Here is an 11,344-nt window from a genome sequence, read left to right as displayed (position 1 = left end):
ATGTTGATACCTTGTTTATGTACCGAATCCTCTCCAAGTGTTTAATCTTATCCTTACTATTTTTTTGAATAATTTGCAGGAGATACTTGTCAGTGACAATGGTCTGTAGTTAATGATGGCCTCCCTATACCCCTTTCTTTTACAGTATTTTGTTCTCATTTGCATCTTCCAGTAGCTTGTTAAAAATCCTTTGCAATTGAATAATTAAAGATCAGAGCTAAAGTATACTGAGGGCCTGTGCAACTTTTTATATACATTGTGATACATTGTCTGGTCCAATGCTCTTCATGAACATTACATTGCTTTATTTGAGGCAACATTTAGTTAAATATTTAATTGGACAAATTTAAATTAAAAAATTATAATTTAAAATGGCCTTTATTAATATATAAAGATGAGATACACACAAATTTCTGTACTTTACAACATCATATTGAAGACACTCTTAATGCTAGAATGTATAAGCTTACACTATACTGATACACTGTGAGGTAACTCCTGAGGCAGCTCTCGCAGGGGTCACAGGAAAGTCTTCACACCAGTTCTGAGGAAAACATCATCTCTGGGATCTCGAGTAACAATAAATTATGACAACTTCCAAGGATTTACAAGTAGAATACAATTTTTGAATCAGAATACAGCATATATTTGTGTACTTTGTGGATATGAGAAGCAGGTTGAAACAATTTATGCTAAAATTCACTTCAACTTTGACTGACTTGGCTTCAAAAGAAAATAAACCTCTGGAATCTGCTGATTTGTAACACTAAAAAGAAACTCTTATGTTAAGACTATAGCCCTAGGCTCGCAAAATTTAAAAAACGACTTTCCCGGTACTCGTAGAGGCTGAGGGAGGAACATCAGCCACAGGCGACTGTGAGAGTACCAAACACAAACCTTTACATTACGCTGACATGATCGGCCACAGCTTGATACTACCAGTGTCGCACAATGGCTGATCTTTATATTATAACAACTGATGCATAACAAACTGGCATATTCCAACACTGAAAACTATACACATTACATGTGCATGTATGTATTTATATACAATGTGTGTGTGTTTATATATATATTATATAATCTCCTATGATACCATGGTTTGTATATATATTCTTGTAAACTCACAATAGAAATAAAACTCAAACATTCATCTATATTTCAAAAATAGAGAATATTAGGAAATATAGAGAAAAGGTAGTAAAAGTCTTCTTTATATTGTATTTACTTGTGAATTAATATATACTGTATATATATGTGTGTGTGTGTTTGTGCTTGTTCAAGTTTACAAATAAACAATGCTCCTTTTCAGGAATGGGTCCATCAAGCCCTCAAGAAGAGTGACAGAACTGGGAAACCATTCCCATTTGTAAGTTTTGAGCAAGGTCCTGATTGTGTCTGCTGCCACGCAGGGGAGCAAGGAGTGTGGCGAGCAGCTGACAGGTTCTCTTCAAACTAATGGTAGAGGGAGACAGGTACAGGAAATTTTATTGAAAGAGGACTAAAGATTGGCTCATCCAATGCACACTGGATCCTCCAGAAATGAAATACAAAAATACTGTATACTAATATTAACACACCGATTTGATTTGGTATGCTGAACTATGATGACCAAACAACAACTGAGTAGATGGAGAAACGACATAATTTTGGTCCGTCCTGGACCATTATCGTGTGGTCCAGGATGGACCGAAACGTCATCGCTTCTCCATTTTCCGAGTTGTGATTTGGTCATCGTTTCTTCAGCCACGTTATTGTGACTCATCATCTGCATGCTGAACTATGATTATTTGCTACATATATGATGCACTTTTTGGACAACAATACTAAACAAACTAGCAATAAGTGCTTGGGTGTGAAGAGTTTCTAAATTACTCTGGTACTATGGTGGATGATAGTTATTTTTTTAACACTTAAATTTTTGCATTAATACAGTATAGTTCACTTATTCAGTTCAGTACTTATAGTTCAGTATAGTATGTATTTACAATAACACACAGTTCACATATAACATTCCTTTAGATTCTTCATACAATTGTTACATTTTTACACATACAGTACTCTAAATTTATGATTGTTTTAAATGCTCTGAATTATCTAACTATAACAAATTCCTTAGTTCGACCCCTTATACTTCATCTGATAAAAAGGCATCATCCAAGGGTTAAATCCTATGTAACACTTTCCTAATATAAAGCCAAGAGCAAAACAAATGAAATTAAGATGAGAGGTGGAGGGAAGGAGAGGCAGGCACCAGGGAAGCTAATACTGCAGCGGTCTCACTCTCCTGGGGTTGTGACAAGACAAATACACATGAATATATAGGATTTTGTAATACGTAAAAGGGAGCAAGTTTCAACATTGAAGCCGACCACCACGTGATTAGTAAGGCTACGTGAAAAAACCTTTGGCACAGCCAATGGCTTATTTTATGCCATCAGGAAACCCCAGTAACTAAGTCTTACTAATGTATACTCCTATAATATAATATGAAAAAATTAAACATGGAATTACAGTACAGTATTGGGATTTTATAAGTTTAGGCTATTTTCACATAACCTAATGCACACGAAATTAAGTTCTAATATATATAAAATATCTTAAATATAAACTAAATACTGTATAAATAACATGAGAGAGTGGTGGTGGTGTGTGCGGCTGTGACCACCTGCAAGGCAGTAGTGCCTTTGGTTCCCCTGAATCCTTACCCTCCATGCTTATAGTTGTCATAATAGAAAATGAACTTAATTGTCCATATTATAAATCTATAAATAAATGAAAATATAATAGTAAAAGTACAATGATATTCTAAATTTGAAGGTAATTAGTATAGCACAATGAATGTCTTGAAAAGTCTCGGTTATTTCAAAAGTATGCTGAATCTCGACTAGCAAGATATAACATTTAGCACAACAAAAATCTAATGTCAACAAATCTATTCTACGAACAGTAGTTATAAACACCATGGAAGATGAGTGTAATGCTTACAGAGAAAATAACAATGCAGAGAATTAAAAAAACAAAATTAGCCGTAATTCAAGTGTTTTTAAGAATGTAAAACACTAATATTTTGTACAGGAAAATGTTTGTGGCACTACCTCACTACAAGCCAGTGACAGCCCTGATGGATTTGTCTCGAGGAAAGCAGCCAAGTAGTAGAGAGCAATTTGGAATATCACAACCATGAAATATGGAGTGCGGGTTGCCTATTGACCCACATTAGAGGGGAAATTAAATCTTATAAACTATGGCATGCATTAAGGTAGGAATTCTGGCTAGACAGAGATGAGGCGGGTGAGCTTGACCATGTGGATGATGCTCTGATTATGAAGCATATGAGGAGACTTCAGCTGGGCCCGCATCGTGAATAGGACCCTCGCGCAGGAAGGAACCTCCATCGTGCCCAAAACCACCAGTTGGAGCACCATAAGATGTTGGAGGAGGACCGTAAGATGGAGGAGGAGGACCATAAGATTGTGGAGGAGGACCGTAAGATGGAGGAGGAGGACCATACGATTGAGGTTGCACAATGATGGGCTGTGGAGCTGGGGCAATGAAACCACCACCGCCACCGCCACCTTTGCCCTTACCACCTTTTCCCTTGCCTCCGAAGCCTCCCTTGCCACCTCCGAAGCCTTTGCCACCTCCACTACCACCACCTTTTCCCTTTCCTAAGGACACTGGCAATGGAGCCTGGTAAGCTTGTGCACCATAGGAAGGAGCATAATGAGCTGGTGTTTCATAGTAGATGTACTCTGGTTCCTCCTCTTTGTAGACTGTGGGATAAAGAAAAATATTTATAGCTATTTATAAAACAATTATAACTAGTATATACATGCACTATGGCACAATACACAGAGTTGCACTATCTACTTTGAACATAAAAGGTAACTTACACAAGTCTTTAATTTTCTTAGAGGCCTCCTCCTCCCACTTGGAAACTTGCTCTTTGGCCTTTTCCCAACCCTTTGCTAGCTTCTTGCCAAACGACTCCTCCTCCTCCTCATACTGGACAGGGACAGGGATAGCTTGGTATGTGGTCTTGTACTCGGTATGGCTATGGCCATAACCTTGGGCAGGGGGACCATAAGACTGTGATGGAGCTCCATATGATGCAACTGGTGCAGCGTAAGAATAGGTTGGCTCAACGTACGTGTCTTCAACGTTGTAGTCAATGTACTCACTCACTGCAGATAATTAAAAACACAAAAATTAAGACATTCTAATCAGCTTTTAACAACTTAATCATTCAACTATAAATCTCTGGTTTTCAGTTATTGTTAAAATGCTTTTCAGTCAATTTCCTAATATACGCAGAACAACTACAAATGTAAAACGTAACATAGTACCAGCATAGTTTAGGATGGAGCGAGATGAAATGAGTGTCATAGAATGTGTGTGAAGTTTTAAAGTGAGATCCTTTAGTTACTGATGATTCAGCACTCAAAACAACATAATTAAATGCTATGTTTTCAAGACAAAAACTTTCAGTGAAAGCACGTACATTTGGTAATGTGTTTCCAGCCAAATGTTACACCAGTAGTTCAAAATGTTTCCCAGCTAATTATTGTATTCATTATATCTTTTGTTGAGTAATCAGAGTGTGAAGTCAATGGTTTTGCTGCAAGTTTTATGTTGTATGCACTCTGTGTTTTGATGTTAAAGGCGAGTGTTTAGTAATACTGCATGTTGGAATTCATTTTGTTGGGGATGCATAGCCTGTGTATATATATACATTTGGCTTATATCAAGGTCCTCCATGGTCAAACTATTGACCCTTCCTGGGATGCAGCCCCACAAGAGCTGACTTAACAGAGGCATTAGGTGATTGGAAACATGCCCAATAATTTCTGTCCTGTCCGGGATTCAAATCCAGGATTCCCAACTGAGAATCGAGACCAAACCCAACTGTATTACCGAGCCTAAATACAAGGAAAAATACTGGGACACGTTTCCTTTTACCTAATGCCTTTGTTCACTTAGCAGTAAATGGGTACCCAGAAGTTTGGCAACTATTGAAGAGTTACATCCTGGAAAAGTCAGTAGTTCGACCTTAGGGGACCTCGAGATTATAGTGTGTGTGTATACTGGCAGCAGGTTTTCATTGAATATGACTGCATATTCTGTAATGATTATTTTCTTGTTTAGTCAGAGGGATAGAAGCCCTAGTGTTCTAGCATCTTAGTTTAATTGGAAGAGGAGAACTTTGGAGAACTCCTCTTCCAATTAAACCAAGATGCTAGAACACTAGTCAGAGGGATAGAAGCCCTAAACAAGAAAATAATCAATGCAGAATATGCAGTCATATTCAATGAAACATATATATACATATATACACATACATATACATACTGGATATTTATATACACACACACAGGCTTCTTGTACCTAATAACATGATTTATTAAAAACTCCTGCAGGAATCATGAACTCATTTTGCTTCTCCAGACTCCTGTCTGTCCTTTAATGTCTCCCAGCAGACACTATTAGGATTGCTCGAACATCAAGCTATCCTCAGGCATTGAAGCTTTGACCAACCCAACCCATTTGTCATTTAAACTTTTTGGTTACACAAACTATATAGTTTTTGCAGTACTGTATGAGGGCAACCCATCCTCGGGCTATGCTCATTCAAGTTGCAGCCAACACCAAAGATGCAACTTTAAAGACATTTTTGTTATTCTTCTGAAACTCTTGAAAAAATACTATAAATAAAATCAAAGAAATGCCAATGTTACTTACTGAATTTAGATAACTTCTTTCCAGCATCCTTTATCATCTTGTCTAATTCCTTGAGGGGGTTGCCAATACCTCCTCCTTTGCCCTTGCCTTTGCCTCCACCACTTATGGGATAAGGTCTGGGAACGGCCACATATTGTGTCTGGTAGCCAGTGTGGTGGTAGGTCTGCTGAGCGGGATATGCAGGGGGCGGGTACCCTCCTTCACTCTGCTGGATCCCTATATCATGTGATGGGCCACCGTATACGGGCACTGGGGCCACATCCTGGCCGAAACCGTCATAGCCACCTTGCCCGACAAAGTGGTGCAACTCGGGCCCTGAAGGAGCTTTATCGGCCACAGCCAGCACCCCGAACGTCACCAACACCATGCCCAGCTGTAACAGTAAAACATTGTGGTTAGTTTGCAATATGAAAAGGACATGCATTGGTTGAAAAAACAAGATGGTTTAAATTAATTCTCAACTCTCAATTGGGAATCCTGAGCAGGACAGAACTTGCACATTTCCTTTTACCTAATACTTCTGTTCACCTAACAGATAAATACTTACCTAGAAGTTAGTCATCTGTTGAGGAGTTGCATCTTGGGGAGGGTCATTAGTTCGACCATTGGGGAACCTCGAAATAAGTCAAACATACAAACAAACAGGCTGCCTGTCCCCGACAAAATGAATTCATTATTATTATGAATTATATGCGTAAGTATCCAGATGGAAATAAATTAATATTTTTTGCACGTGTGTTAAATCACGAAAGTGCTTAGATTAAATTTGCTTTATTTCTCTATGTCGAGAAATGAGAAAAAAAACTGAACTGTGTTTTTTTATTACCCGTTTAGTGATATGGCATATTTTATTTTATTTTTTTTTTTTTTTTGAGATATATACAAGAGTTGTTACATTCTTGTACAGCCACTAGTACGCGTAGCGTTTCGGGCAAGTCCTTAATCCTATGGTCCCTGGAATACGATCCCCTGCCGCGAAGAATCGTTTTTTCATCCAAGTACACATTTTACTGTTGCGTTAAACAGAGGCTACAGTTAAGGAATTGTGCCCAGTAAATCCTCCCCGGCCAGGATACGAACCCATGACATAGCGCTCGCGGAACGCCAGGCGAGTGTCTTACCACTACACCACGGAGACTGCTTAAAATATGTAGTTAGTGCAATACATTCACGCTCTTCTTGGCAGCTCTTCCACCAAAACTTGAACGAATCCGCCAAATTGTTGTGAACAACAATTACAGCAATACAGAATTCGACGAAATCTTAAGAAGCTGAGCCGCCATGTGACTGAGGATAATCAGACCCCAAGAGTGGAAAAATGTCCCTCAAGAGAAGACATTGTAGTGTATTATAAAAATACATTCACTCAGGAATACAGGAAGGATGAGAAGGCGATACAAGACATAATTGACAGGAATATCAAATCTTGCAGTGAAAATGCAATGATTCGTCCCGTCATTTATTCTAACAACCCTTGTACATCTTCCCTCGTTATGAGAAATAACATCTCTGCCTCCTCTGACAAACTGAGGTGTAACAATATACTGTATCAATACAAATGCAGCTCTGGAGGCTGTGCGCTCCCAAATATATGCTACATTGGACATGCCACGAATACACTAAGTTGACGTCTTACACTTCATTTGCAAGTCGGAGGTGTTACGCACCATCATTCTCAACACCACAACACCAGCCTGAATCGTCAAGACAGTGAAAGATACGACAGTAATCACTCACACTGATAATCGTAAGGCTTCATATATTGGAGGTTGTGTTCACTCGGGAACACTGACTCAAGTACAGTGTATGCTTCAAGTACAGTGTATGCTTCAAGTACAGTGTATGCTTCAAGTACAGTGTATGCTTCAAGTACAGTGTATGCTTCAAGTACAGTGTATGCTTCAAGTACAGTGTATGTTTCAAGTACAGTGTATGCTTCAAGTACAGTGTATGCTTCAAGTACAGTGTATGCTTCAAGTACAGTGTATGCTTCAAGTACAGTGTATGCTTCAAGTACAGTGTATGCTTCAAGTACAGTGTATGCTTCAAGTACAGTGTATGCTTCAAGTACAGTGTATGCTTCAAGTACAGTGTATGCTTCAAGTACAGTGTATGCTTCAAGTACAGTGTATGCTTCAAGTACAGTGTATGCTTCAAGTACAGTGTATGCTTCAAGTACAGTGTATGCTTCAAGTACAGTGTATGTTTCAAGTACAGTGTATGCTTCAAGTACAGTGTATGCTTCAAGTACAGTGTATGCTTCAAGTACAGTGTATGCTTCAAGTACAGTGTATGCTTCAAGTACAGTGTATGCTTCAAGTACAGTGTATGCTTCAAGTACAGTGTATGCTTCAAGTACAGTGTATGCTTCAAGTACAGTGTATGCTTCAAGTACAGTGTATGCTTCAAGTACAGTGTATGCTTCAAGTACAGTGTATGCTTCAAGTACAGTGTATGCTTCAAGTACAGTGTATGCGGAAAAACTATGTGAAAAATAGACATGCTAAAAGCGTTTTTGACTCAATTCGCCTTCATCAGACAATAGAGTTGACTTCCTTCTCGGAGTTCATCCAGGGAGGGAGGCCACTATTAATATTTCTGGTGAAAAGTCGACCTGTAGTGAGAGCTCTCAGTCTAGGTCACCTTGGGAGTCAGGATGTGGACTGAATATAAATCAGTGCGATTAGACAGGAGAAGCAGCGGTAGGTGACCTCTTGAGTAACCGAGTTAGTAAGCTAGGAATGAGTATCTACGGCGCCACCTTAGTGCATTACGGTTGATATGGCAATGTCAGCAACATTAACCCATATTAACAATAAGCCTCCCAAAAATTATGCTAACGGAACTGTGTGTGAGGAAAGAAGCAGCGTGAGTGATGAGTTATGTGCAGCAGGAAAAGTCGCCCTCAGAAGCTTGCAGATTTTACGTCAATGAGAAAGATTATTCTTATAACTTAATATTGCAGGCAAAAGAGTGACAGTGGGGAGGGTGGTGGGGGTATAGATGCAAGTTTTAGTCATATAATAGTTCAGGATCTGAACCCAATGATCTTTATTTAAGCTATGCAGTTTACATTTGGGTGAACTAGATACGTACAGCTTTCATATCTCCCCAACTGCCCCCAGACGGCGACGGCAGAAAGGTTAAGTCACTTGCAACCACTACCTACATACACATGGCGAACTTAGGGTACATAGCTAAGAATACTTCATAAAACATAATTAACCCTAAGTCTTATTTCTTATCGGTACAGTGGAGCAAGTCACGAGAGACTTGTTCTTCTCTCTGCGTTTGGGAACATCATCCCGTCATCGTGAACATGTTCATGACACGAGGTCAATGTCGTCCCTCCACGCTGAAGCACCACAAGAACAAAGATGGAAATGTGTGTTAAGGCGTTGGTGATGCAGAGCAGAGTAAACGATAGTGCGAGTTAGTCAGCATCCCTGTCATATTAACCCGAGGCATCATTCCCTGCCACTCTTGCTGCTGGACACCTTCACTCTGACAAACGCACATATGCTACAATACACTCCAGCAAAAATTACATAGAACTGAAGAGGTACAACTAAGCCTTCGGAACCGGCCCCGCCTTTTGACTTGCAAGACGCCAATTCTTTGAGGGTGGGATGGATGGTGAAAGTAGCCACATTTGACTGCTTAAGCGTTAGTCGCCTCTGGGTGACCACTGACGGGAGGGAAGGCAGGCAAGAGTGAAGCACAACACTGGTAGTGTGGGCACTTCCAGTGAGGAAACCGAGGAGCAAACTGTTGTGTGGACACAGTCAATATTGACCGCTACTTTCTCCCAGCTATACCATCAGCCTCCTCCTCCACCCCTTGAGTCCTGGTGTTATGCTCAGCTTCCCTACCACAACAACTGCACGCTAAGCTCCCCCATCTTAATTATGGACGTTCTTCTCTAGGAAGTCTGTTAATTCAGATATAAACTGATAGAACAGAACTCATATCTAAAACACAAGAACAATTTGTTTGCTTATATCGAGAACACAACTGCTGAGATAATACCAATAGACTCCAACCGCCAGCAATCCAGACGGGAAAAGTGGCCTCATGCAGATGAGTAGGTACTCTGGGAGTCCCATGTGTTGTGTGTGGTACTCTGGGAGTCCCACGTGTTGTGTGTGGTACTCTGGGAGTCCCATGTGTTGTGTGTGGTACTGTGGGAGTCCCATGTGTTGTGTGTGGTACTGTGGGAGTCCCATGTGTTGTGTGTGGTACTCTGGGAGTCCCAGGTGTTGTGTGTGGTACTCTGGGAGTCCCATGTGTTGTGTGTGGTACTGTGGGAGTCCCATGTGTTGTGTGTGGTACTGTGGGGGTCCCATGTGTTGTGTGTGGTACTGTGGGGGTCCCATGTGTTGTGTGTGGTACTGTGGGGGTCCCATGTGTTGTGTGTGGTACTGTGGGGGTCCCATGTGTTGTGTGTGGTACTGTGGGGGTCCCATGTGTTGTGTGTGGTACTGTGGGGGTCCCATGTGTTGTGTGTGGTACTGTGGGGGTCCCATGTGTTGTGTGTGGTACTGTGGGGGTCCCATGTGTTGTGTGTGGTACTGTGGGAGTCCCATGTGTTGTGTGTGGTACTGTGGGAGTCCCATGTGTTGTGTGTGGTACTGTGGGAGTCCCATGTGTTGTGTGTGGTACTGTGGGAGTCCCATGTGTTGTGTGTGGTACTGTGGGAGTCCCATGTGTTGTGTGTGGTACTGTGGGAGTCCCATGTGTTGTGTGTGGTGCTGTGGGAGTCCCATGTGTTGTGTGTGGTACTGTGGGAGTGGGGGGAGGATTATCAGGGTTTCTGCTTGATACAGTTAGTCGCACCACCACAGTCAACTACATTCACATCCGCATGTGGCCATACCCACAGACAGCCACGCCCGCAGACACGCTCACAAACATTCCGTGCCAAATCCACAAGGGCCGTGACGAGGATTCGAACCTACGTCCGGGAGCATCCCAGACGCTGCCTTAAATCCTCGTCACGGCCCTTGTGGATTTGTTCATTTGATGCATCACGCTATTGTGATCTGTGTGTGTAATTCGGTGCCACTTGCACGCCTGGTCGCCAACTAGCCGTCATGTGCTTTCAAAGTCTATAGCGACAACATAACCAGAAGCTCCACTCAGAGCGCTGTGGGGGACATGTTCTCCACCCTGTTATTTGCTACCTCTCACAATTCTTCACCTTCAACTTTCACTCACATTCAACATACCAGCCCCAAGTTTCACCCAACAAAATTCTGCACTCACGTAGTCGCGCTCATCTTGTTGTAAAGCTCCCTCAAGCTTTAGCGCCCATCTGGTCGTAAAGCTCCTGAAGTAGATATCCTATATAGAGTAATAGGTTGGATCCTTGAAGAGGAAATCACTTGAGGAGAGTGGAGCGACTTGTCTCACCTGTTCTTATAGCCACGTTTTCAGTACATATTCTTAATAAATCCCGGTGCTGCGCAGGGTCCCGTCCCAAGCACCCACAACCCGTGCCCAAGCACCTACTGCAGAATCACGTTTGACATTAAAAGGCATTTTTTTTCTGTGTAGCTATGAACAAAGCATACAGGTGTAAAAAGGGGGTGAGAGATGGAGG

The 11,344-nt window shown here is 41.3% G+C and overlaps 1 protein-coding gene across 1 annotated transcript in view; it reads right to left on the bottom strand.

Annotated features, from left to right (window-relative positions):
- Window positions 1–359: 359 nt before the first annotated feature.
- LOC123773678 (pro-resilin) overlaps window positions 360–11,344 on the bottom strand; it is a 34,195-nt gene continuing 23,210 nt past the window's right edge. The window contains exons 2-4 of the mRNA XM_045767510.2: window positions 5,743–6,115; window positions 3,897–4,187; window positions 360–3,776 (exon numbers count right to left, since the gene is read on the bottom strand). Of these exons, the coding sequence (XP_045623466.1) occupies window positions 3,325–3,776; window positions 3,897–4,187; window positions 5,743–6,115 (1,116 nt within the window). The 3' untranslated portion in view covers window positions 360–3,324. The remainder of the gene's footprint in view (window positions 3,777–3,896; window positions 4,188–5,742; window positions 6,116–11,344) is intronic.

This window comes from Procambarus clarkii, chromosome 72, assembly GCF_040958095.1.
Source record: "Procambarus clarkii isolate CNS0578487 chromosome 72, FALCON_Pclarkii_2.0, whole genome shotgun sequence".
In the NCBI taxonomy this organism is placed as follows: Eukaryota; Metazoa; Arthropoda; class Malacostraca; order Decapoda; family Cambaridae; genus Procambarus; species Procambarus clarkii.
This window is presented reverse-complemented; position numbering and strand designations above follow the sequence as displayed.